At 42.6% G+C, this 27809-nt stretch overlaps 1 protein-coding gene across 3 annotated transcripts; it reads left to right on the plus strand.

Moving 5' to 3' along the window:
• prx (periaxin) lies at window positions 1-27666 on the plus strand. 3 transcript variants are annotated; one of them, XM_041046278.1, is made up of 10 exons: window positions 1-237; window positions 8180-8235; window positions 9535-9642; window positions 10849-10974; window positions 11549-11708; window positions 12157-12350; window positions 12579-12820; window positions 13080-17701; window positions 18158-25177; window positions 25457-27666. In XM_041046278.1, exons 4-10 carry the CDS (start codon window positions 10945-10947, stop codon window positions 25741-25743), a joined length of 12555 nt encoding a protein of 4184 aa, XP_040902212.1. In that variant the 5' UTR covers window positions 1-237; window positions 8180-8235; window positions 9535-9642; window positions 10849-10944; the 3' UTR covers window positions 25744-27666. The 3 variants fall into 3 exon arrangements, with proteins under 3 accessions (XP_040902212.1, XP_040902215.1, XP_040902213.1); XM_041046281.1 differs by having other exon boundaries at window positions 13080-17218; window positions 18545-25177; XM_041046279.1 differs by having other exon boundaries at window positions 25347-25479.
• Window positions 27667-27809: the final 143 nt, after the last annotated feature.

Below are 27809 nucleotides of genomic sequence, written 5' to 3' on the forward strand. Positions count from 1 at the left end.
AACAGGCTGGTGGCAAGGGGCAAAGGCTTCAGACAGAAAGAGGGAAGAGATTAAAAATACCAACAACAAAAAACAGCAAGGGACGGAGAGCAGCTGAGGGCAGACAGGAAGTGAGTGTTAGAGAGAGGGAGTCATTTCAGGATAAGAGAAGAGAGCGAGATTGAACGTCTGCTGCTGCAGGTGGAGGTCTGTCACCTTTGAACCGCTGGAGGAGACACGCTGAGGCTGAGAATTAAGGTAGGCTGGGTGGATGTGGTTTCAGAAAGTCTCAGTGCTGATGACACAGTGCATTCTGCTGAGACCTGAGGGCTTCCTGCTCATCCTCTCAGAGAATGTGCAGCAAGACGTTTATGGTTTATGGCTGGTTGGCACAGAGAGGAAGGCAGGTGCTGGAAGACACAGCTGAGGGGGACGGATATCTCACTTTCTGGAGTAGCAGCACTGAACATGCCTTTGTTGTTCTGTTTGTACACTTTAGTCTTAAATCAGCCTGAAACTTGTTTTATTTTCTGAAACACTCGGCAGCTCAGGGGCTGCTGAGGGCTGTGCACAGCAGTTTATAAGGCAGCCTCTGCACTGCTGACTGTGGAGAGCATAACAATAGCAGGCTGTTTAAATGCAAAGACAGTTTTAGTAAGACAGCTGCCGCCTGTGTTTATTCCAACATGCCAGTTGCTAGTTACAAACACTTGAGTATTCAGAGGTTTATGGTAACTATTTGCAGCTCGGCATGTCACTATGAATCCAAGTTTATAAGAGTGTTTAGCAACGAGACCTGGGTCAGATAACACTCGAAAATGATTCACAGCATTTATTTGAACCTTTACTCCTGCCAGATGGGTGGGGCCTCCGACACTGGCCAACGCCATGCTGCCACAGTGTTTAGAGAAAAGCACCTCATCTCTAATTTATCTAATTTATCAAAATAATAGAATGTGAGCATACAACAACATTTTGTGTTTGTGTAAATTTTAATAAAATGGCTTTATGCTGCAGAGCAGAGCTGTCGGAGCTGCTGCTGCTGCTGCTGGTGCTGCTGCTGCTGGTGGTTGTGGTGGTGGTTGTGGTTGTGGTGGTGGTTGTGGTGGTGGTGGTGGTGGTGGTTGTAGTACGCAGTAATTTCAAATAGCCCCTGTCTCAATGTTACACACTAGCAACAGCTGCAGTGTGATGGTCACAGGATCTGTTTGCCCCCCGGGTTCCAGCTCCACCACAGAGTCTGCCCCTCCAGCCTGGTATGTATGTTGCACCAAAGTAGGTTCAGAGGCTGCTGCCCCCAAAACACACCCATGACCTGACACTGTGGCACTGCGTTACATAATGCATGCACTGGGTAGTTTTGGGGATATGGTTGTTGATACTGGTTTTACATTATATCAGACTTTCTGATTTGATTGTAATTTTACTTTCCAGCAAATTTGGGCAACAGCGTCACCAGCTAGGTGTTTTGTTTTTGTTTTTTTGTTTTTTTTTAAATTTAGCTCCATGAAACAGATGTTTGGATTGACTGGAGTCCAGCTGAATCAAAGAGCGGGAACGGACAGGCTTCTTATCCTTGTGTGAAAGCACTGAGCCTAAATTGAGTTCACACAAAACATTTTCCGGCCTAACTCAACATTTACAGCTGTAAATATAAAAGTAAAAGCAACATATCTGACCTGTAGGCCCTGGGGTCAAAGGTCAAACATTTCTTAGTATTTCAAGCTTAAAATCTTCTGATATGTTATTGTTATAATTCACTTAACAACTATAATGATATGTAACTAACTTTCATCTGCTTTGATTTACATCCAGACGCTTGGCTGCAGGTTTCAGTTAGTGCAAACGTTTCTAATCTCTCTGAGCTTCCAGCCTGTTTGAGCATGTTTTAATGCGTCTGTCCATAATGTTTGTGAGCTGGTCATGATTGAACGGAGGCCAGTAACTGGACTCTCCTCTAATTCTGTCGGTACAGACTGTCACTGGGATCACAGGTCTTATTGTGGACACTCTAAGAAATCAGAATCAGTGAGTCCGTGTTATTTTGAGGCAACATGTTGCCCTGGAAGATGCAGGTGTAATTTGTGTGTGCGTGCGTGTGTGTCCATGAGATGAGTGTAAATGACGTCAGAAATGAAATGATGGATGATGATAGCAGTTTCCTGGCGACAGACTTTGGGTGGTGGTGGTTGCGGTTGTGGGTGGGGTTAATTTTAGACCAGGAAGCAGGGTCAAGAGTTGATTGGGCGGCTTAGGGGGGAGTCCTCATGAGGAAACACTGCTTGACGTACGTACCAGAGTGAACTTCCCTCAGCGTACACAGCATTCTGCTCATGTAAACAAACTACTTAGTGCATGTCATTTAATATATGAGATACTGCTGCGATGTATTTATTCCCTAAACTGTGAAATACAGTTCACAGTCTGTGGAAAATGATTTTTTGTTCCCTGAAATGACCGAAGCTGTTTGTCTTTGTCACCACGTGCCAAGTATATCAGTGAAAAACATCTCTGTTTCCTGTTTACATGGAGGCATTTCCTGTCCAAAGGCTCACGCCTGCGGGTGTGTCTTTTTTTGTCAATCTGATGTCTCAAATGGCCGGGAGACACTCTGGAATCTCTCTCACTAATCTTGAATTGTTTGGACATTATGCTCACAGCAGCTACACTTCCTAAATTTTCAGCTCAGGCGGCCCCAGTGGGAGTCGGAGCCTCCTGTCGTAGTGGCAGCTGTAGCATCGGTAACATGTTGTTTTGTTGAATGAATAAAGTTCCTAACTGTTTTTAAATGAAACTATGGAGAACAGGGGAGTAACAACTGGGCATTTTAGAGGAAAGGAGATATAAATGATATGTTTTTGTAAATACTGGGTACATGGTTGGAAACAAAACTCCGGGGGAAAATGGTGTTAACAACTTGTGTTATTAAAGAACCAACACATAGAATGTGTTGTTGTTTTACACATTAATGACTGTTATTGTGTGGTGTGGAAAAATACAATGATTTTTACAGGTGGAAAATAAACAAGGTTGTTGACACTATTTTACCACAAACCTCAGTCTTGTGTTCTTGTTCCAGATTCATGTCGGTACCAAGCATTGACAAAAATACAGAGTATAATTTATTTTCCTTGTTCTTCTTAGTCTTGTTTTGTTTTTTTTTCACTGAACATACGTTTGAGTATCAGAAGGAACTGGTCATTATTTAATTGGCACCTGAATCATAAAAGAAATGTAAATCAGTAAATCCGTAAACTGGGAGTCGTATCATACTGTGTTACTGTAGAATCTCTGCCTTTTACACTGTTGTTACATCTTTGATTTGATGACAGATCAACGGTCGCTCACAAACACACTCAAAGCCCTGAGCTTTTCCTCTGTGTCCTTTCCAGGTTCTTATCTGTCACTTTTTGTATTTGTTCATTTGTTGCTCAATAATATGCAATATGCAGCAATAATACAATAATATGCAGCTGTTGCGTTTATGTGTGTGGCTTCCCACAAGCCAGAGATGCTGATTTCTAAATTTCCATGTTGTGTTTTTAAGCGTTGGCAGTCAGTCTGCTGTCTGGAATAGAAACAGTTTCCCTCCTCTGGTCTTGTGATTGTCCTAAAATTAGACCCAATAAGGTTTTGTGTTGTGTACTCAGGCTGCCACCGATTGTGGAAAAGTGTTGCGGTATTTCCTCCGTGTGTGTGTACTCTTATGTAACGCTGCTTGAGGAGAAAACCTATTTTTGTCCATCTCTGGCCTCTGCTGATAAAACCTCCGTCCACAAATAATAAATCCACCTGTCTCTCATGTGCTGCATCACGGCTGCAGCGTCATGTCAAAGAAATGTTATCGACTTTTTAAAGGGCAGATTGGTGGTTGTTTTCTTTGGGCGACACCTGACGCCCGAGTCCTGCCGTTACTGAGCCAACTATAACTTCATTAACTTGTTCATCTCTAATAGGCTCAGAGCAGGATTCACTGGCAGATGCCTGGACCAGTGTGAGGGATCACAGTCGGGCTTTTTAAGAGACCTGTCCTGTCCCAGAAAAAGGACACTGGTTATTGTTTCCGAACATGTGGCTTTTTGCAGCTGAGTGCTGTGCCATTGTTACAGTACCAGAAAAACAGACTGGATGGATGTGTATGCAGAGTGTGTGATCTCACACACACAAAGTTTTCTTCTCTGGTTCGTGTTCATACTGACCGACAGGTGACAGGTGATTCCTGTGACTGACACATGGTTCTGCTGCACGTTAACGTTCATGTTTTCACATGAAGAAATAACTGTTCAGGTGTTATTAGTTTTAGCTTTAGCAAACAAACCAAACAGCTGAGTTGTGTAGTATTTATTACAACAAGGCACGTTTTAGTTTGGCAGCGTCTCAGTCCTCCACGTCCTGTTCACAGCTGCATGCTTTCTGGTTCTTTAGTCAGGTATCTAGCTCTCAGTAGCTGGACTGGAGCTGCTCAATAACCTACAGCAAGAGAGAAATGCTGGAGCAGTGGGGCTTCTTGGTGTGAGTATGTGGATACAATGATTTCCATGTGAAGACGTGTCAGACTCTGTTTAAGATGTCTTTTCCACTCAGTGACCTCAGCCACCCGCCCGCATTTTCAAATCTGCTGGAGACAGCTTAATCCAGCTGCTGTTAGACGAACTGCAGAGAGGCTGACGGCACCGACACACTCTGTAGATGGTCTGTCCTCTGATCTGCAGATTCAGAGCTCAAAGTGACCACACTCAGTCAGAACTGAGAGTCTTCAGCTGCCGTGGCTCATGTGAGCAGGGGTCTTTGTCTCTCACCCTGTCCATTACAAGAAATGTAAACTTTTAGTAGAACTGGACAGATCACTATTGATTCAGTTTTATGAAGAGAGTCTCTGAGAAAGACTGTGACAGTTAATGTGTCTGAAAACAGTCTAGGAGCACGAAGCATTAAAGACAGGAAGCAAACGTACGTTTGATGTGTGTGTGTGTGTGTGTGTGTGTGTGTGTGTGTGTGTGTGTGTGTGTGTGTGTGTGTGTGTGTGTGTGTGTGTGTGTGTGTGTGTGTGTGTGTGTGTGTGTGCCTTTTTCATTTTGCCCCTGGATGTTTTTGGCTCAGGACAAAGTGCTGTGATCACATCTGAGGTCTGTGTGTTCAGCCTTCAGTGCTGGCACAGTCTGTGGTTGGGTCTGTCAGGATGTAAACACAGGATTAGCCCCCGGTGACACACAACAGTGTTGATCTGATCCGTGCCACAGCAATAACACATACAACTTGGAAGCTTGTTTGTTTTTGTGCACATGTTTACTACTACGATGGAGAGTCCCAGCATCACATGACATTTATAAAATCATCCAGGAGACTGTGTATGTAAATGCTGACAGTCACTGAAGGAGGATAAAAGCACGTGTGGTCGTCCCACTTCATCATTCTCACCCACAAATGCAGGAGGTTTGGGGCCAGTGCTGGCCGGGGGCAGGCGTGTGGAGGCCTGCAGGTGTGACTGGGCTATAATAAGATTGGGCCACCAGGCATTTCAAATCTTCACCTCCTCCTCTTCCTCCTCCTCCTCCTCCTCCTCTGCCATGCCTCCATTCCTTTGCACCGTCCAGGGAGTGCCACCCCCTCCACCTGCTGCTGTCTGTCTGCCACACAGAGCTGCAGTTTAAAGCTGCTGTCAGGTGTAAACCTACACAAGTTTAACTGTAGCTTAAAATCAGATGTTTACTTAAATGGAAATATTAAGTTTTCCTCTTAATGTGTAGCCACAGTTTATAAAGTCGCAGCTCAGGAGACTTTCCGTTTACCTCAGAGAGAACTAATGAGATCATACTATATTTACAAATGACAACAGTGTCATCCTGCACATGACGGCCACTGCCCTCTGCTGGTTAATGAAACCCAGCAGTGACAACTGCCACTTACAGGCCCTTAGTACAGGGGTGAAGTGGCTGCACCTGTTATTGCTGCTGTACCTGATAAAATGTCAACACAGAGAGGTGAACGTTTGTCAGTTAGACCATCTGAGCTCAGGATGATTTAGTATTTAAGACGAGTCACATTATCTGCACTTTGTTTTCATCGTATCAGGTCATTCCACTTTAACAGATGTCTGACTTTTAAATGAAACGTCTTGTTGTGGATCTACTCAGTGTCCAAAAGCAGATTGTTATTGTTTTGTTCTTTGTCTAACAGTGATATTATCAGCAAATATTTACAGAATAAATAAATGGTTCTGGTTTCAACAACTGATCATCACGTCATGTGTGATTATCGCTCATTATCACCACAGGAGCAGTAGAGTGAAGGACCTACAAGGAGCTCAAGGGTTGTTTCGATGTCTTCGTTCTCATCAGTAAAGAGTGGATCATGTGTAAAGTGTCTGCATCTCTAAAACTCGTTCTGTTCCATGAACGCCTGTCTCTGCTCCGCTGTGACTGATACAGTGAAGGCTGGGCCGCACTGAATGCCTGCTATGTGTTCCTGTGACTTGCCAGACACCAGATACCTCCAACCCACCCAAACAGGCACGGCATCCACAATGACACTCTCCATGTCCTACAAACACACACAGACTTACACACACAGATGGGCTTTCCCTCTGTGCATTTACAGGAATACGTGCACACACACACACACACACACACACACACACACAGTTAAGCCAAGGCGGTTAAAGAAGTGATCCCATGAGGGCAGGACTGTGAGGAATGAGATCGCAGGAGGCCACAGTGACAGAAAGTGATTCACAAACAAGCAGAGCTGTGCTGCAGATGGACGGAGGGTGAAGAGACATAGGACAGGAGCTTCTGAGCATTCTGCAAACTCTTTAAATCAATGAAAACTTTTAAAGTACTGAAAACACTTCCTACAGGTTCCGTCCTCCAGCCAAATTACAGAGGACTTTGCGACTTTGAGACATACAGCTTGTATGTCCATGACGTCATGGATCGCTCTGTAGTGGGGGAGTTGCTGAATGTCAAATTTGCCTGAAAACAGTTGCTGGGCTGGTGACCTCAACCTCAGCCTCTAAGAATCTGGTCAACGGTCGGGTCTTAGTCCAGTCCATGGTCATCACGAGGAGCCTCCAAAATCAGAGTGAAATTATTATCTTATCTGATAATGTGGTTTTTGGATAATGGCGACTAATTCATGTTCACTGGCTGAAAAACAGTCACTAAGATTCTTTACTGCTGTTCAGTGATGGGATGTTTACAGACAGTGGTTTGGTCAGGTATCCATTCAGTCTTTGACTCCTCTGACTCTGACTGACAGCCGGACCCGTTTCTGCACTTTGCAGCTGTTTGATGTTTGAATTTTCTACCAGCTTCTTCTGTCAGGATCCAAATAGTTGCTCTGCATGTTCCAGTCCTGCTGTTTCTGCTTCTTCCTCCTTGTCTTTTCAGAGTATGTCCCCTGGAAGTGACATGCAACTGTGCTTTCACTTCACAAAAATATTAAATGTTTACAAAATCTGATATCAGATTCCACATTTTTCACATTTTTGGTATTCCTATAGTTGAGGAGTTCTGCTGATTGTGATAAGGACATGTTGCTTGTTGAGACTTGGTGGAGTGGTACTGCTGGTTTCCTGATAGTGAATGTGTGACTGTGGATTTTGTGCAGATGGTTTGGCTCGGGTAGCCGCCGCAGAGGCATGACCGAGACCACGGAAAGAATCTCAAGACCGCTGTCCCAGAAGCAACCAGACTGACGGCCATGTCACTCGATCAGATGCTTTAAGTCCTTAAGCACAAGCCCGACATGAACACCTGATGCTACTGGAGCTAATTTACTGTTATATGATACAGTCCTGTTCTGATGGCATGTCCGTGGTCATGTGCTTTAAGTAATTAAATGTCCACTGAAAAAGATTAATCCTGAAATTGCTCCTGATTTTATTCAGTTTTTACTTTTGCAGAACAAATTTTTTAAAAATGTGTGAGTGGTCCTCCCACGATTCAGATTTTTCATTTGTAATGTTGTACGTGTGCATGTCTGCAGTGTGAGCCGGTGTTGTTTCACCAAGTTTTTGAAATTCAGCTCAGAAAATGGCCTTCAATTCTTTTTTCTTTTTTCTTTTTTTGTTTGACATGACTCTCGTGTACTATGATGAAAAACTGCAGTTTTCACGTAACTGAACCAATGTGCAATAAGCATTATAACACTGTAAGAATCTGAATAATCTATGTACCTGTTGTTTGTTTTTGTGTTTCAGACTCTGACAGAGACCAAGAGGACAGCCATGTTTTCAGTCAGACCAGAGATCCAGCCGTAAGTAAACACTGCTTATGGTCTAAGCTAATACATAAGTAAGAGCGGTGATACCAAAGCAAGCAAGTGTAGTGTTAAAGGTAAAAGATCTGATGAGAGGATCAACACGACAAACTACGTCAGTAACTTACATCAGAATTCACTTAGAAGGCGAAGGTACAGGTTTTATTTGCATGTTCTCAGAAAGCACCATTTGTGCTGCACACAGTAAAAACACGCTGCACTTAAACTCAGCAGAGATTCTTTAATGTGACTGAGACGAGAGTGAACAGATGTTACTTCTCACACAGTGAGAAGAATTTATTAGAATAGGAAGAAGAAATATTTAAAAATAATATTAACAGGTAACTTGCTTTTTCAGAATGGAATGATTATAGCCTGTGTCATTATTTCAGGAAATAAGCTTAAAGTTTCAGAGTGTGTCAGTGTCAGAGGCCACAGTGGCCTGACAACAGGTAAAGTGTTAGAGCAGGATGTTTTTACAAGGTTATCTGTGAGAGTTTATAAAGCAAGTAGAGGAAGGAGATATGAGAGGCTGGGACATGACATGTTTCCTCCAGAAAGAAGGTAAAAGGTGAAAGAGCTTGAAGCCAGTTCAGTTGGATTTAGTCCAACTAAATTATTCCAGCAGAGAAACTTTACAAATAACAACATTACATTACAAATAAAAATATACGACTATACTGTAATAATAGTTAAGGTTCTGCTGGATCTTTATTCAGATTAAAAGAAATAAATGGGTCATCAGGAGAGAAATTCTAAATTTGCCCTGTTTTCCTCTCTCCTTAAAAAACTGGAGAACTAAAACCTTCAGAAAAAGAATTTGGCCTTCAGCCATCTGCAGTGTTTCACCACTTCTGTATTCTGACTGAAGTTTAGCTGTCAATAACTGTTTTAGATTTTTAAAATATACTTGTCATGAACACGACTTCAAGCTAAATGCATGGTAGTAGCAACACATGATGAGCATACAGAGCAGCTCAGAGTTTAACAAACCCACAGCTTGTCTTTCCTTCTTTAATCCTGCAGTGGAAGCTGATTAAGCCTCACACGCTCAATATGTATCAAACCTGGGAGCCGTGTTTCCCAGTACAGCCGGTTTTCTTCTGTCGAGCAGCTTCACTGGATCAGTGGAGGGAGTGAGAATGTCAGTAGCTGTTAAATTAAACTGAGAAAATTCACATTTTTCTGTAGGAGCCTCCCACAGGCTGCAGTGCAGAGCGGCTCTGGAGTTAAAAGGTAAACTCACACTGAAAACTCCTGCTGAATGAACCATTTCAAACTGTACTCTGCCGGCAGGTAAAAGACAAGAGGCGGTCACCCCCATCCAACAGATCCCCCACCGCCCCTCAACGCAACCCTCACCACAGCGGCTCCACAGAAGAACAGGAGAGCCCAGAGAGAGTGGTGAGACATGCACACACGACAACACGCACACAAACCTACCTGCACTAATGTACTGATAGCACACACAAACACATACATGAGGAAACTCACGTTTTTATATTTTATGCATACATGCTTCTCCAGGGTTTACATTCTCAGTTTACACATTTGCACAATCAGTGCTGTCTGTTGCACATACAGCTGATCATGCTGCTTTAAAACTGCTCTTACTCTTTAGAATCGATGGTGTTGCCATGCCACGCCTATTTCCTAAAATGTTGAATGATTCCTTTAACTCTGACTCTGACTGCAGCACAGGTCGGTTAGCTTTGCCTCACAGGTGTCTGCATGATCCTTGGAGCGAGGAGAGTTCCTTTGACATTGACCTCAGGACCCTTAAAGCTCCAGTCGCACACAGAAAAGACCATAATGTTAAAATTTTTCTGAGCTACATTATCACTCATATATTTGGAGACGAGAGCGCAGCATTGTGATTGACCTCCTGACCCCAGCAGCCACCAGGCCCATACAAACTGGATGACAATGGCCCAGGCCTGATCTGCTGAGGTCATTGTCAGCCACATAAACAACCTTTCATTTCTCCCAGCTCAGCACAGATGCCAGTTGTTGCCTTTTCATGCTGCAGCAGCAGGTGACCACCAGCTGCTGGACGCAAAGTTGACAACAAAAAACATCTGAATGTGGCAGATCTAAAACCGGCCGCAGGTGTCGGGGACTCTGTAAACACTCTGACCCACATTCATGGACTGAAAAATAACACGTTAGCAACTTTAACCATTTTAATGAAACAAAGTGTTGATGATGTTTGTCAAGAGACAGCGACACCTGCTGGTGTCAAACAGGAACGTCAGCTCACAGGCTGTTTGGAGTTTAACTGGTTTTCATGCTGAAGGAACAACAGCTGAAGGTTTTACACAACAGGAAAAAGACCAGTTACACAAAAACACTACAATGAAGCATCTTTGTAACAACTAACAATTTTCTAAATATATATAAAAAAAAAACACTTTCACCATCATCATCAGTGTACATGATGAAGACACAACGGTGGAGTAGTAATAACAGATTCAAAGCTATAAAATCAAATTTATTATTGCTAAAAAAAGCACTTTTTCAAACATGGTTTGGTTGCGTTGCTGTTTTGGCATCATGAGATCCAACCGCAACGCAGACCATCTCACCTTGTGTTACCTGTATTGTCCCCAGGTGCAAAAGGAGAAGCTTCATGCAGAGCTGAAGCAGGTGTTGAGTCAGAAGAGAAGTCACCTGAGAGACTCGGCCTGCCAACTGGCCCAACCGGAGATGGACTCAGATCCCACAGACCAACAGACAGTACGCTGGAGTCTGATTAACACTGTTAATGTGACTTTTCAGGCTGAAATCTTTGTTACCTTTGTTTGTATCATGTTATGGGATAAAGATGAAGATGCACACTTTAACACAAAGTCACTCCAGTGGTTGTTAAAGTGCATGATTCACTTTTTCCTTTACGACTTGCCTGCATGTTGTTTCCTTTGTGCTTTGAAAAGTGGATTTAGTCCAAGAATAGAGTGACCTTTCCTCCATGACAGCTTAATGGATAAATTGGATTCAGAAGTGAAGTGTGAAGTGACAAATAACTGTACATTCAATTCTGCACTAAATGAGGCAAGTGAAACAAAATATAAAACAGTGTTGAAGCCTTCAAGCACTCAAAACTATTTTTAATCTACTCAGCAAAGAAAAAAAAGAAAATCAAGACAGAAGATTGTGTTGTGTTTCATGATACGTATGCTGGTTGATGACATGTTACTGTGACACAACAGGGTAACAGTTAGTCCAAATCAACACAAGGATAAAATCTTTACCTTTATCTTGGACCAAATCTTATTCTCTGTGACATTAAAAGTGTCTGTGTGTGTTTTAGAGTGTGGAGGAAGCTTCCAAGTCTGTGGAAATCGTGGTGGAGACAGAGGCGGAGGCAGGAGCCAGCGGCTACAGTGTGACCGGAGGAGGAGAGCGAGGGATCTTTGTTAAAGACGTCCTCAAAGACTCTCCAGCTGCCAAACATCTCAGTCTACAGCAAGGTTCTTTTCTCCAAGCTAACAGCTAATGTAGCCGGGAGTTAGCACAAGATAATTAACGGCCTAATCAATGGCCTGATTCCTCACATGGTTACACTGAACACTGAGCCACATGAACACTGAACAATAAAGTGAACAAATCTTTGTAATGAACCTTTAATTCTAGTGGTTTGGGACATTGAAAAGTACTGCTTTGCAGATGCTTTAATTCTCACAATAAAGTAGTTCAATCAATATTTTTACTTTTATTACTTCTACTTAATTGCTTGTTATTCTAAACTGCTTTGCTTTAGTACAACATTTGAGTACTCTACACTACTGCATTACTATTTCCCTAGAAGAAAAGTAGAGGATACCAAATATCCATCAGATTGATTTTAAACTTTGATAAAAATGCAGGTTGAGATGGAGTGGTGTGGACTCATTGACTCATATTGTTTTCCGTGTGAAGGTGACCAGCTGCTGAGTGCCAAGGTCTACTTCGACAATGTGAAGTATGAAGATGCTCTGAAGATCCTTCAGTGTGCGGAGCCGTACAAGGTCAGCTTCCAACTGAAGAGGACCATCCCTGGAGCAGAGGTCAGCGTGCGGCCTCGAGTTCCCAGTGTGGAGGTCAAAGGTCCCAAAGCCAAGATGGCCAAAATGGTAATCACGTACTTACATAGTGTATTTATATGCGGTACCTCACTAAAAGCCCACTGACTTTTTTAGGGTTTTGTTACAACTTTCAAATTCAATTTTAGCTTAAATTATGGATCCAATTTAAACCTCATTTGTAGTTTCTATAAACTCTCAGCTGTTAAACTGTACCACACTGAAACTACATGGCTTTATGATCCTCTTGTCATTCATGTTTGTATACGTGTGTTTCAGAGTGTAAAGGGCACCAAGCCGTTCAAGGCCAAGAAGAAAAGAGGTGGACGTTTTGGTCTGAAGAGGCTCAAAGAGAAGCGCAGAGAGGAGCTGGTGATAGAGGGGACACCCCCCAGGCTGGAGATGAGCGACGTGGATGTGGAGTTTTCTCTCCCCAAATTCAAACAGAGGACGAGTGCGAAGGTCGAAGCAGAAGGAGCTGGAGGAGCAGCAGCTGTGGGGAAGGCAAAGAGGAGAATCAGGTTGGCCTTGTTTGTGTTCTTTTTGTGTTCCTTTGTCATGTTGAAATGGTCACACTTACAGCATGGGAAGAGGTTTGTTAAGCAACACTGTGCCCATAGCTCTAAAAAACATACACAACCGTGTATCTAAAATGCAATACTGGCTGTATTTCAAAGACATCAGGTGATTATCTGACTTCACATAGCATTTCACTTTTTTTGGTGTTTTACAATGTTGTTTGCTTCTTCTCTCTTTCCTTTCCAAACATTGTTCTCCCAGGTTTCCAGGCATTAAAGCAAAGGGAGGAAGCAAAGTGGAGACAGGACGACTTGAAGGACAGGTGAACATTTCTCCATCTGAGATACCTGGAGCTAAGGTGAAAACCAAGGAAAAGGGACACAAGTTTGGAATCGCCTTTCCTAAAACCAAACACACAAAGTCAAGCACAGCTTTGGAAACTGGGTCTGTGGAGCGGAAGCCGCCAGGTGTGAACATCCAGCCTCCATCAGTGGAGTTGAGTTTGTCTGGTGATAAAAACGTGGATGTGGAGAAGGGAGGGCTCAAGTTTAATGCGCCTGACGTGGAGTTTGCACTCCCTTCAGGAAAAGCTGAGGCATCTTTGCCTGCTGTGAAGGGAAAGCCAGAAATGAAAGCTCCTAAAATCGACATCAAAGGAGGAGTTGATGCAGCTGAGGGAAAAACTGATGTAGACGTAGGCAAAGGAGATGCAAAGCTCAGAATGCCAAAGTTGAAACTCCCCAAAGTTAGACTCTCACGTCATTCGGATGAAATAGACGGTGACATCAAGGTAAAAGCAGAAGGGGTGAAAATGTCTCATGCTGATATAACACCTCCAAAAGTAGAAATCAAAGGAGGTGGGGAGATTGGTCTCCCTGAAGCAAATATAACAAAACCAATGATGGACGATGAGTCCTCAGGAAAAGGTACTTCTATTGAAATGCCTTCTGTTGATATTTCTTTACCAAAAGTGAAGGGAAAGTCTGACATGGGCACCTCACTCACAAAGCATGAAGGAGCTCGGAAGACTGCAATCAAAATGCCTGCCATTCACATCTCTGTACCTGATGTTGATTTGGAATTGGACACCGGACGAAGAATTCCTGATGAGGTGGAGGGCACTTTTAAAGAGCCCAAAATCTCCATGCCAAAGGTCGATATTTCATTACCAAAGATGGGATCACCTGAAGTAGATACTGAATGTTCCAAAGGTGGAGGAAAAATCAGCCTATCTTCAATTGACACCTCTCTTCCAAAGGTGAAAACAGAGGGAGGAGGAGAAGTGGATTTGGACCATTATGTTGGTGGTGATGGGAAGTTCAAAATGCCTGATTTTGACATATCTCTCCCAAAAATGAAGTCACCAGAAGGAGATGTAAATACAAAAGGACAAGAGGTGGAAGGAGGCATCAAGCTGCCCAAAGTAGACTTGACCCTTCCCAAAGGCAAAGCAGGAATGACTGATACTGAAGGAGGAGGAGAATTCAAGTTACCATTATTTGACATCTCCCTCCCTAAAATGAAGCCGTGTGAGGTGGAAATTGACATTGAAAGCCCTGAAGTGAAAGGAGGTAAATTTGAACTGGTCACACCTGATGTTTCCTTGCCCAAAGATGAAATGGTGGGAGACACTGAAGTAGGAGGCCATGATGTGAAAGGAGGAAAATTCAAAATGCCTACATTTGACATTTCTTTACCAAAACTGAAACAACCAGAGGGTCACATGAGCATAGAGGGACCTGAATTTGAGGATGAAGGTAAAATCCAGATGCCCTCTGTTGATGTATCTCTACCAAAAGGAAAGCTGGAAGGTGACATTGAAATAGAGGGTCCATCTGCAAGATCTGGGGCTGAGGCTGATTTGCAAGGACCTAAGAATAAAGGAGAGAAAATTGACGTGCCATCAGTCAGCATTTCTCTACCAAAAGGTAAAGTCAAGGGTGAGGCTGACATAGATGGAAAAGGAGGCGAGTTAAAAATGCCTTCCTTTAATGTAGCTCTTCCCAAAATTAAGTCACCTGGAGGAGAGGTTGTTTTGGAGGGACCTAAAATCAAAGGCGGAAAGGTCAAGAAACCTATTGCTGATATCCCTGTTCCCCAAGGAAACCTAGAGGGAGATTTGAACATTAATGGTGGTGAAGTAAAAGGAGGCAAATTCAGCATGCCCTCTGTAGACATTTCTCTCCCAAAAATGAAGCTTCCTGAAGGAGATGTCAAACTAGAATGCCCTGAATTTCCAAATGTTGACTTGTCACTTCCCAAGGCAAACTTAGAGGGTAACGTGGCACTCAAAGGCAGTGGTGGAAGCAGAGAGTTCAAAATGCCAACTTTTGACATCTCACTCCCAAAGATTAAAACTGAGGAGAGAGAGGCTAACATTGAAGGACCTGAAGTCAAAGGAGGAGCAAAGTTCAACATGCCATCATTGGACATCGCTCTTCCTGCAATGAAATCACAAGAGGGGGAGGTAAAAATCGAAGGTCCTGAAACCAAAGGAGGAAAATTCCGGATGCCTACATTTGATGTTTCCTTACCAAAGACGAAGATGCCTGAGGGAAATATTGGCTTTGAGGGACCCTCAGTTGATATCTCTATTCCAAAAGGAAAAGCAAAGGGTGACATTCAAACTAAAAGTGAAGGAGGACATTTTCATATGCCCTCAATTGATGTTTCTCTCCCTAAAATAAAATCAAAGAGAGGTGACATCAACATCAAGGGACCAGAGATCAAAGGTGAGGAAATTAAAATGCCAACTATTGACATATCACCCCCTCAAGGAACAATAGAAGGTGATATCACTGTTGAAGGTGAAGGAAGAGGAGGCAAATTCAGCCTGCCATCAGTAAACATCACTCTCCCTGCAGCAAAATTACCTGAAAGTGATTTCCAAGGTCCAAAAGTCAAACTCGGGAAGTTTGAAATGCCAAAAATTGACATCTCGCTTCCTAAAGGTAACGCACAGGGAGACAGTGATATTGACATTCATTCTGGAAAAGATGGGAATATTGAAACACCACTTACTGGTGTTGGACTTCCTAAAGGAAAAGTTAAGGGTGACATAAATGTTGAAGGTCCTGAAGGGAAAGAGGGGAAAATGAAAATGCCAAAATTTGACATTTCATTACCAAAGGTAGATTTTCCTGAGGGTGACGTCAAATTAAAAGGGCCAGACATCAAAGGTAGGAAGATTGAAATGCCAGACATTGATATTTCACTCCCCAAAGGAAAAGCAAAGGGAGACAATGAAATCGAAGGACAAGCTGCCAAAGGAGGCAAGTTCCACATGCCCTCTGTTGATATCTCTCTTCCTAAAATGAAAGTTAAGGGACCAGAGATCAACATAGAAGGCCCTGAACTTAAGGGAGGAAAAATCAACATGCCAGACCTTTCACTCCCCAAAGGAAAGGCTGATGCTGACCTCAGTATTGAGGGTCCTGATGTAAAAGGAGACAAAATTAAAATGCCCAAATTTGACATTTCACTTCCAAAGATGAACCTGCCAGAGACAGAGGGCAATTTGGAAATGCCATCAGTTGACATCTCACTCCCTAAAGGAACCGTAAAGGCAGATGTTGACACTGAGGGACATGGTGGAACAGGAGGAAAGTTTCACATGCCCTCAATTGATATCTCTCTTCCTAAAATAAAAACAAAGGGAGGGGATGTTGATATTGAAGTACCTGAACTTAAAGGTGACATCTCACTTCCAGAAGGAAAAGTTGAGGGTGACCTAAACATTGAAGGTCCTGAAGTAAAAGGGGGCAAATTGAAAATGCCGAACTTTGATGTCTCATTGCCAAAAGTAAGTATGCCAGAAGGTGATGTCAAAATAAAAGGGCCAGACATCAAGGGAGGGAAGATTGAAATGCCAGATATTGATGTTTCACTTCCCAAAGGAAAAGTAGGAGCAGAATTTGAAATTGAAGGACATGCTGCCAAAGGAGGCAAGTTCCATATGCCCTCTATTGATATCTCTCTTCCTAAAATGAGAGCTAAAGGACCAGAGATAAATGTTGAAGGCCCTGAAGGCAAAGGGGGAAAGCTAAACATGCCATCACTTGATATTTCTCTGCCCCAAGTAAAGTCTCCAGAGGTGGATGTCAGCCTCAAAGGTCCTGATGTTGAAGGAGGAAAGGTCAACATCCCGAATGTTGACATTTCAATTCCAGAAGGAAAAGCTGGGGGTGACATAAATGTCAAAGGCCCTGTGGTAAAAGGGGGGAAATTCAAAATGCCAAAATTTGGTGTTTCTTCACCAAAAGTGAATCTCCCAAAAGTTGATGCCAATGTGGAAGGAGCCAACATGAAAGGAAAAATTGAAATACCAACTGCTGATATTTCACTTCCAAAAGGAAAGCCAGATGTGGATATTGACGTTGATGTGCACAGTGGTAAAGGAAGCAAGTTCCACATGCCCTCAGTTGATATCTCTCTTCCTAAAATGAAGGCTAAGGGATTTGATGTTGATATTCAAGGACCTGAACTCAAAGGTGACATGTCACTCCCTAAAGTTAAGTCTCCAGAGGTAGATATCAGCCTTGAGGGTCCTGATGTTAAAGGAGGAAAGTTTAACATGCCAACTCTTGACATTTCACTCCCCAAAGGAAAAGTTGAGGGTGACCTTGATGTTGAGGGCCCTGAGATGAAGGGGGGTAAGTTTAAGATGCCAAAATTTGATGTGTCTTTACCAAAAATGAGTCTCCCAGAAGGCGATGTGAAAATAAAAGGCCCGGACATCAAAGGAGGGAAGATTGAAATGCCAGATATCGATATTTCACTTCCTAAAGGAAAAGCAAAGGGAGACATTGAAATTGAAGGACAAACTGCCAAAGGAGGCAAGTTCCACATGCCCTCAGTTGATATCTCTCTTCCTAAAATCAAAGTTAAGGAACCAGAGATCAACATAGAAGGCCCTGAAGGCAAAGGGGGAAAGCTAAACATGCCATCACTTGATATTTCTCTGCCCCAAGTAAAGTCTCCTGAGGTGGATGTCAGCCTCAGAGGTTCTGATGTTGAAGGAGGAAAGGTCAACATCCCGAATGTTGACCTTTCAATTCCAGAAGGAAAAGCTGGGGGTGACATAAATGTTGAAGGTCCTGAGATGAAAGGGGGGAAATTCAAAATGCCAAAATTTGGTGTTTCTTTACCAAAAGTGAATCTCCCAAAGGTTGATGCCAATGTGAAAGGAACCGACATGAAAGGAAAAATTGAAATGCCAACTGTTGATATTTCACTTCCAGAAGGAAAGCCAGATGTGGATATTGGCTTTGATGTGCACAGTGGTAAAGGAAGCAAGTTCCACATGCCCTCAGTTGATATCTCTCTTCCTAAAATAAAAGCAAAGGGAGTTGATGTTGATATTCAAGGACCTGAACTCAAAGGTGACATGTCACTCCCTAAAGTTAAGTCTCCAGAGGTAGATATCAGCCTTCAGGGTCCTGACGTTAAAGGAGGAAAGTTTAACATGCCAACTCTTGACATTTCACTCCCCAAAGGAAAAGTTGAGGGTGACCTTGATGTTGAGGGCCCTGAGATGAAGGGGAGTAAGTTTAAGATGCCAAAATTTGATGTGTCTTTACCAAAAATGAGTCTCCCAGAAGGTGATGTGAAAATAAAAGGCCCGGATATCAAGGGAGGGAAGATTGAAATGCCAGATTTTGATATTTCACTTCCTAAAGGAAAAGCAAAGGCAGACATTGATATTGAAGGACAAGCTGCCAAAGGAGGCAAGTTCCACATGCCCTCAGTTGATATCTCTCTTCCTAAAATGAAGGCTAAGGGATTTGATGTTGATATTCAAGGACCTGAACTCAAAGGTGACATGTCACTCCCTAAAGTTAAGTCTCCAGAGATAGATATCAGCCTTGAGGGTCCTGACGTTAAAGGAGGAAAGTTTAACATGCCAACTCTTGACATTTCACTCCCCAAAGGAAAAGTTGAGGGTGACCTTGATGTTGAGGGCCCTGAGATGAAGGGGGGTAAGTTTAAGATGCCAAAATTTGATGTGTCTTTACCAAAAATGAGTCTCCCAGAAGGTGATGTGAAAATAAAAGGCCCGGATATCAAAGGAGGGAAGATTGAAATGCCAGATATTGATGTTTCACTTCCTAAAGGAAAAGCAAAGGGAGACATTGAAATTGAAGGACAAGCTGCCAAAGGAGGCAAATTCCACATGCCCTCAGTTGATATCTCTCTTCCTAAAATGAAGGCTAAGGGATTTGATGTTGATATTCAAGGACCTGAACTCAAAGGTGACATGTCACTCCCTAAAGTTAAGTCTCCAGAGGTAGATATCAGCCTTGAGCGTCCTGACGTTAAAGGAGGAAAGTTTAACATGCCAACTCTTGACATTTCACTCCCCAAAGGAAAAGTTGAGGGTGATCTTGATGTTGAGGGCCCTGAGATGAAGGGGGGTAAGTTTAAGATGCCAAAATTTGATGTGTCTTTACCAAAAATGAGTCTCCCAGAAGGTGATGTGAAAATAAAAGGCCCGGATATCAAAGGAGGGAAGATTGAAATGCCAGATGTTGATGTTTCACTTCCTAAAGGAAAAGCAAAGGGAGACATTGAAATTGAAGGACAAGCTGCCAAAGGAGGCAAATTCCACATGCCCTCAGTTGATATCTCTCTTCCTAAAATGAAGGCTAAGGGATTTGATGTTGATATTCAAGGACCTGAACTCAAAGGTGACATGTCACTCCCTAAAGTTAAGTCTCCAGAGGTAGATATCAGCCTTGAGGGCCCTGATGTTAAAGGAGGAAAGTTTAGCATGCCAACTCTTAACATTTCACTCCCCAAAGGAAAAGTTGAGGGTGACCTTGATGTTGAGGGCCCTGAAATGAAGGGGAGTAAGTTTAAGATGCCAAAATTTGATGTGTCTTTACCAAAAATGAGTCTCCCGGAAGGTGATGTGAAAATAAAAGGCCCGGATATCAAGGGAGGGAAGATTGAAAGGCCAGATTTTGATATTTCACTTCCTAAAGGAAAAGCAAAGGGAGACATTGAAATTGAAGGACAAGCTGCCAAAGGAGGCAAGTTCCACATGCCCTCAGTTGATATCTCTCTTCCTAAAATCAAAGCAAAGGGAGTTGGTGTTGATATTCAAGGACCTGAACTCAAAGGTGACATGTCACTCCCTAAAGTTAAGTCTCCAGAGGTAGATATCAGCCTTGAGGGTCCTGACGTTAAAGGAGGAAAGTTTAACATGCCAACTCTTGACATTTCACTCCCCAAAGGAAAAGTTGAGGGTGACCTTGATGTTAAGGGCCCTGAGATGAAGGGGGGTAAGTTTAAGATGCCAAAATTTGATGTGTCTTTACCAAAAATGAGTCTCCCAGAAGGTGATGTGAAAATAAAGGGCCCAGATATCAAAGGAGGGAAGATTGAAATGCCAGATATTGATGTTTCACTTCCTAAAGGAAAAGCAGAGGGAGACACTGAAATTCAAGTTGCCAAAGGAGGCAAGTTCCACATGCCCTCAGTTGATATCTCTCTTCCCAAAATGAAGGCAAAGGGACCAGAGATCAACATAGAAGGTCCTGACCTTAAGGGAGGAAAAATCAACATGCCAGACATTGACCTTTCACTCCCCAAAGGAAAGGCTGATGCTGATCTCAGCATTGAGGGTCCTGATGTAAAAGGAGGCAAAATTAAAATGCCCCAAATAGACATTTCTCTTCCAAAGATGAATATCCCAGAGAGCAGTGTCAAAGTGGAAGGACCTGAAATGAAAGAAGGAAAGATGCCAGCTGTTGATGTATCAGTTCCAGTGGGAAAAGTGGAGGGAGACATCAACATTGAAGGACCATCTGGAAAGGAAAAGTTTGAAGTGCCAAAAGTTGACTTGCATGGTAAAAAAGGTGGTGGGCTCCACATACCAAGTATTGACATGAATCTCCCCAAATTTGATTTTGACCTCAACTTTCCCCATGGTCTGAAAGACAAAAGCCTCAAAGTGGACACCAGAGGCCCTGATGCATCAGGAGATTTGGAGATGTCTGGTCTCAAAGGAGATATTAAATCAGCCCGCTTGAAAGTTAAGGGTGTAGACACTGAAATAGGAGGTGTAGAAGGTCCATGTGCATCCCTCAAACTTCCCTCTGTCAAACTACCGACAGTTGACATTGCAGCACCAAAGGTGGATTTAGACTTTGGCCTCACAAAACCTAAAAGTGACGATGTGGAAGTGGAGCTTCTGAAAGCAGAGGGAGGCAGGCCTTCTTCAGGGGGTAGCTTTGATCTGCCTGATGTTTCCCTCAAAGTCCCCAGTTTTTCTTTTCCCAGGTTTGGTGGAAAGTCCAAGAGTGGTGAACTGGAGATAGCAGGACAAGTCCCCAAGACAGATGTTTCCCTCAGTCCACCACATGTGGAAGGAGAAATTAGGGCACCATCAGTAGAGTTTGATGGGGATGGAAAAGTTAAGGTGAAAAAACCTAAAATCAAAATGCCTTCATTTGGAATATCCAAAAAAGATGCAGATGTATCCGTGTCTTGTCCTGATGCGGATGTTGAAGTAAAAAAGGGAAAAACTGACATTCCAAAACCAGACATCAATATTGAGAGCCCATATGACAAATCAAAATACAAAGTGAAATTCCCCAAGTTTAAAATATCGTCACCAAAGGGTCAACTACCAGGAGGAGAGGTTGATGCTAAACTGGAGGCAGACGCAGAACGGAAAGGCGGCTTCCATGCACCTGATGTAGCTATCAAACTACCAAAGATCTCCATGCCAGGATTTGGCTCCAAAGAAAAAGATTTAGGTAAGCCAAGGGGTGACCTTGAAGCTAAGGCCAAAGTCAAGATACCCTCTGTTGAGCTGTCACTACCAGAAGCTAAAACACCAGAGACTGAGGTTCTTCTCCCCAAAGCAGAAGTTGATGTTTCAGAGGCTGATATCAAAGGCTATGAGGGAAACCTTAAAATTCCTAAAATGCCAACAATCGATGTTTCCATTCCCAAAATAGACCTGGATGTATCCCTTCCAAAAGTAAAGTCTCCAAAGACTGAAGGACCTGGAATGGAACTAAAAGGAGCAGAAGGAAAGTTCAAAATGCCTCACATAAAAATGCCATCAATAGACATGTCTCTTCCCAAAGGGAAATCTGGAGGTCTTAATGCACCAAACATTGAAATAGATGGTGATGGAGATGCCAAATTTAAGATGCCTGATGTCAAAATGGCCAGTGTTGGCATAACTTTACCAAAAGCAAAAACTGAAAAACCTGATACTCCAGATCTTGGTGTAGAAGGAGAGGGGGACAAATTCAAAATGCCTGTTATCAAAATGCCGAACTTTGACATATCTCTGCCCAAAGGGAAGACGGGTAAATTAGAAGGTCCAGATGTTGACACTGAGGGAGGAGGAAAGTTGAAGATGCCATATTTCAAAATGCCACACGTTGACATTAGCCTGCCAAAAATGAAAACTGCAGAGGTTGATACACCAGCTGTGGAAGCAAAGCTTGAGAGCGGAGAAACAAAATTCACAATGCCCCATTTTAATGTGCCTTCAATTGATATTTCACTGCCCAAAGGAAAGATGGAAGGTCCAAATGTTGAAATAGAGGGAGATGGTGGAAAGAAATTAAAAACACCTCACCTGCCTTCAGTTGACATTTCACTACCAAAAGGAAAGACTGAAGGTCCAGCTATTGAAATGGAGGGAAGTACTGGAGGAAAGTTCAAAATGCCCCATATGAAAATGCCAGATGTTGATATCTCTCTGCCTAAAGGAAAGATTGAAGGTTCGGAGGTGGAGATCAAAGGAGAAGGTGGAAATTTCAAGATGCCACACCTCAGCATGCCCTCTGTTGATATTTCACTTCCAAAAGGAAAAATTGAAGGTTCGGGTGTTGAAATCAAGGGAGGTAGTGAAGGAAAGTTCAAAATGCCGCACATGAAAATGCCAGATGTCGATATCTCTTTGCCCAAAGGAAAAGTAGAAGGTCCAGAGGTGGAGATCAAAGGAGAAGGTGGAAAATTCAAGATGCCACATCTCAGCATGCCCTCTATTGATGTTTCACCTCCAAAAGGAAAAATTGAAGGTCCGGATGAAATAGGGGGTGGCACTGGAGGAAAGTTCAAAATGCCACACATCAAAATGCCAGATTTTGACATCTCTCTCCCTAAAGAAAAAGTAGAAGGTCCAGAGGTGGAGTTTAAAGGAGAAGGTGGGAAATTTACAATGCCTCATATCAGTGTGCCTTCAGTTGATATTTCACTGCCAAAGGGAAAAGTTGAAGGTCCAGAAGTTGAGATTGAGGGAGATGTAGGTGGAAAATTCAAAATGCCTCATGTTAAAATGCCACATGTTGATATCTCTTTCCCAAAAGGAAAAATAGAAGGCGCAGAAGTTGAAATGGAGGGAGGTACAGGAGGAAAGTTTAAAATACCTCATATGAAAATGCCAGATATTGACATCTCGCTATCCAAGGGGAAAATTGGCAAAATGGAAGGCGCAGAACTGGAGATGACAATGCCCTCAGCAGACATTTCACTGCCAAAAGGAAAGACTGAAGGTCCAGAGATGGAGATAAAGGGAGATGAAGGACAGTTCAAGATGCCTAATGTGGACATATCTATCCCTAAAGGAAAAGCAAATATTGATACATCAGGGGAGACAGTAGAGGCAGAAGGAGGAACCATCAAGCTGCCACACATCAAAATGCCAAAAGTTGATATTTCACTTCCTAAAAGTAAAAGTAAAGATAATGAATCAGTTGCTGTTGAGATGAAAGTCACAGAAGGAAAGTTCAAAGGTCCAGATGTTAAACTTCCAAAAGGTGAAGCAGAGATCCACTTACCAACCACTGAGGCAGGAGGGAAAATTCAAGTGCCACAAGTCACATCACCAGATCTGGACATCAGTGTTTCACACAGTAAACCTAAACAAGACACAGCAGCTCATGGGGAAGCTGATTTGAATGTTGAGGGAGAGCACAAAGGTCTGAAACTTAAGATGCCAACAATAGATATTGAAGGTCCAAAAGGAAACTTAGAGCTTGATATAGGACTTCGTAAAGGAGAGGGCAAGAAGGACATGAAAAAAGTTGCACTACCTGACTTGGATCTCAACACAGCAGGAACCAGTGGCAACGTAAAGGGGCCTAAAGTCAAAGGAACAAAATTCAAGATCGGAAAGCCAAAAAAGAAAGCTGGCAGAGATGTAACAGCAGAAGCAAAACTGTGCAAAAAGGCTGATAATGAGGAGATAGTTGGTCAGGTCGAATGCAAGGATAAAGAAAGATTTGAGTATAAAGTTAAAGTGGAAACTCATAACGGACACAAAGATCATATTAACACCCCAGTTCCAGAGGTTACGTTACCAGGTGTTAGTCTGAAAACCAAAGAAGGTTCAGCCCACCCAGAGACCAGAGGAGAGGTTGACCTCTCATTATCCAGTACAGAAATGAAAGTCCCCAGGATCCCAGACATAGAGTTTGATATTGGTACATCACAAGATGAAGATGATGAAAAAGCAGAAAAAGGCAAAAAAATTAAAATCCCTAAGTTTGGTGTCCCCTTACCCTCCATTTCCTCTCCCGAGGGAAGAATCTATGGGCCAGAAATTCAGTATGAAGGCCCTAAAATGCCCAAGGTAAAGAAAGCAGTTTTTGTCTTGGCAAACCCTGCCCAAATAGATGAACCTGCTCTATGCACAGGGCTCCAAGAAGAGGAGACAACAGCTGAGGCTGAGACAGGAAACGTCAAAGTGAAATTGCCCAAAATCAAAATGAAGCCAAACTTTGGGAAGTCCAAAGATAAATCAGCTGCTGTGAGCACAGATGGAGGGGGGGAGGGAGAGGAAAAGTCAAAGGGAGGGAAGATGAAAATGCCCAAAGTGTCATTTTCTCCTGGCAAATCAGGGTCATTTGATGTCACTCTCAAGGGACAAGGTTCAAGTTCAAGTCTCAACGGTGAAAAAGATGCAAGTCCTCACAAGGGCTCCGAGGATGATAAAGGGACATTCAGTGGTAAAATCAAACTCCCAAAGGTGGAGTTCACCAGTCCATATGGCAAGATGGCTGCTGGGGAGGAGGACAAAGAAATGAGTATGAAACTGGGAAAGGGTTCATCAACAACCAGAATGGGGGCAGATGCTAAAGGGCTTGAAGTGAAATCAGGCAAGACGGCCTTCACAGGTTTCAGGGAGGAGTCTTCAAAGGATGTGGTGTCATCTCATGCCAGAACAGATATGCTGGACAGGGACAGCTCAGAGTCTCCTGCTGGTTTTGCCATGGAGTTCAGCTCAACAAAGGTCCAGGGTTGGAGTGAGGTGGAGAGCAGAGAGTCTGAAGAAAGAGAGTCTTCCCCCTGGTTCAAGGTCCCGAAGTTCACCCTGAAGCCACACTCCACAGGTAAGGATAAAGGAAATTTCAGGATTTCATTATTTCACTATATTGCCATAGAATGTTGTAAGATACACTACATTATACATAATTTATCGCTGCCATTACCTCTGATGATTTTCTTTCTATTTTATAAATTATTAACACATCATCTCCTGTTTTGTCTCTGCTACACAAGACTAAGTTTCCTTTCCCTTTTCCACTCTCTTCCCCTTTTCTACCTATCCTACTGTCCTTGTTTCCTTTCCTCTACTTGTCTGTCCCCCGTTCCCTCTCCTACTCCCCCAGGCTTCCTCCAGATAACTCCAGAGGGTTCTCCTCAGGCCCAGCGGAAGGGGGAGGTGGGAGGTGAGGCTGACATCTCGGGATCCTTCTGCCTCCACACCTCAGGGTTCGAGCTGACCACCCAGGAAGTGTCAGATGAGAACCAAGTCTCTTCCGCCATGGAGGGAGCTGTCACCACGACAACCAAGATCACCAGAGTCACCCAGTGCACGGTTACCACAGAAACACGAACAGGTGAATCTTCGACAACCACGACGACAACTCAACAGGTGTCAGACTTCAACTACTGAGGATGCTGTAATGATATCTTAAATGTATTTTAATCCTTTTGTGTTTCTTTGGTGAGGTTGCAGTGTTCTCATAAACTAAGCCTGCAACGTGGCAGACCTCTCTTAAGGAAAAGTCTTTATTTTATATTTTAATAGGTGAAGTATGAATGTGATGAAAAGCAGTGATATTTCATCAACCAGCAATATCGTCATTATTACAGCAGCAAAGTAATATACACTTCCATTTTTTCACTTTCAATGTGACTATTTTTTGTTACTGTTCTTTGAGTTTTGTTAGTTTAGTCCTAATTATTTATCAAATTTTGTTTGAGTTTGAAGGTTTCACTCTGAATGTAAACACGTCAGACTGCTTCATTATTTATTGTTGTGTGTGTGTCGGAATGAGTCATTCACTCACATCAGCATCATGGATTCGACCATGATTTCACGATTAGTTCAAAATCATTCATTTTGAACCACTACAGTACAGGCCAGAGGAATATTTATGTAAATACAACTATAAAATTGCTTTTTTGAAGCCGTAGCCCTTCGATCCAAAATGTAATTATTTTCATATTCACCAGAGTCTGGAGCAGAAAAGATATTTTTTGACCTGATAACCTATTTTGTTTGTCTTGAAGAAAAAGTGTGAGCTTTTTGAGATTATGGCCTATTCTCATTTTTTGCCATAGTTTTATATTTTAAGCATTTAGCTGGTGCTGTTACCCAGAGATAGTCACAGTGAGTGAGCAGGACGCTCTGGAGTTTATCTGCTGTGGGGATCAAACCCGTGACCATCTGGTTGCGGGTTGTTCTCAAACATTTATGCCGACCTGCTGCTAATCTATTTTATATTTATGTTTTTACTGTACACTGCAAGAAAAAAGACACCACTGTATATTTTGTGATTGAAGCTTTGGCTTCAAGACACGCCTCCTGACTGATGCTGATGTTTCGCCGATGAGTTTCAAAGCATGGACAGCGAGCTGGGAGGGAATCTGCTGACGTGTGAGTGCTGTTGGGCGCTTGAACAAAATAAGTGAGAGGAGTTTTGAAGGTTAAGCTTTAAACCCTTTTTCTCTTGACCCTTTAAAAATAGCCCTCTAAAAATGATGTTGCTATGAAGGCTGCTACAATGGCAGACTGACAGGAGTGAGCAGGAGTGATATGTCCTCTAAAGACAGAAAAGAGGGGATCAAGAACAAGAGGACCAAGGTTTTCCCTTCAATTAAAATGTCTTTTATGATCTGACATTACAACTTAACTTAGATATGGTAAATGATTAATGTCACATTAATAAAAAAGCATTTTTAAGTGCCTTTATCCCTTATTTTTCAAAAAGTGTATCCATTTAAAATATAAACTGCTTTGAAACGCAGGGAGAAACGCCTTCTGCTGTCTTTTAGATATTTATTTTATGTTTTAGAAGTTTCATTCTCAAATGCAAAACTTTCCACTAGAATACAAAAACAGCCACTATAATGTCGCCAGCCTTTAATTAAAATTTATTCTTGAAAAGTAGTGATTTTGCATTCAGTTTCAGAGGATGCCAGAATCCCATTTTTCAAAATAAAGAGCCGTTAGCATTTGAGAATGAACACTTTTCACTTTACTTGGTTTATTTTACTTGGTTGGTAGAAGGAATGAAACTGTGTGAAGAAGTCCTGACAAATCCACTCCCATATTTTTTACATTAACAACTTTTAACACTGTGCCTGTTTTGCAGGTGAGAAACAGATTTTCAAAATCTGGGACGAGAATAGTGACACGTCAAGGTAACACACTGAGTGTAGCATCTATGTGTATAGAGATTTTTACTTTTCTGGTTTAATCAAGTCTTCGAACTTCTTTTAGATTATAATGGTTTCAGTGCCAAGTGTTGTTGTCAAAGCTGCATTGGAAAGAATGTTGGTTAAGATGTTAATAAAAGAATATTCACACAAATTTAGATTTTTCACTGAGGTCTGGTGTCTGCCTTCAGTGGCTGAATTACTGGTAAAAGCTGTCAGCTTTTCAGAGGGAGGAGGCTCTAACCAGTATTAGTATGGTGTTCCTAATAAAGTGACTGGATAAAAACAGCTCACAGA

This window comes from Toxotes jaculatrix, chromosome 9 (assembly GCF_017976425.1).
Source record: "Toxotes jaculatrix isolate fToxJac2 chromosome 9, fToxJac2.pri, whole genome shotgun sequence".
In the NCBI taxonomy this organism is placed as follows: Eukaryota; Metazoa; Chordata; class Actinopteri; family Toxotidae; genus Toxotes; species Toxotes jaculatrix.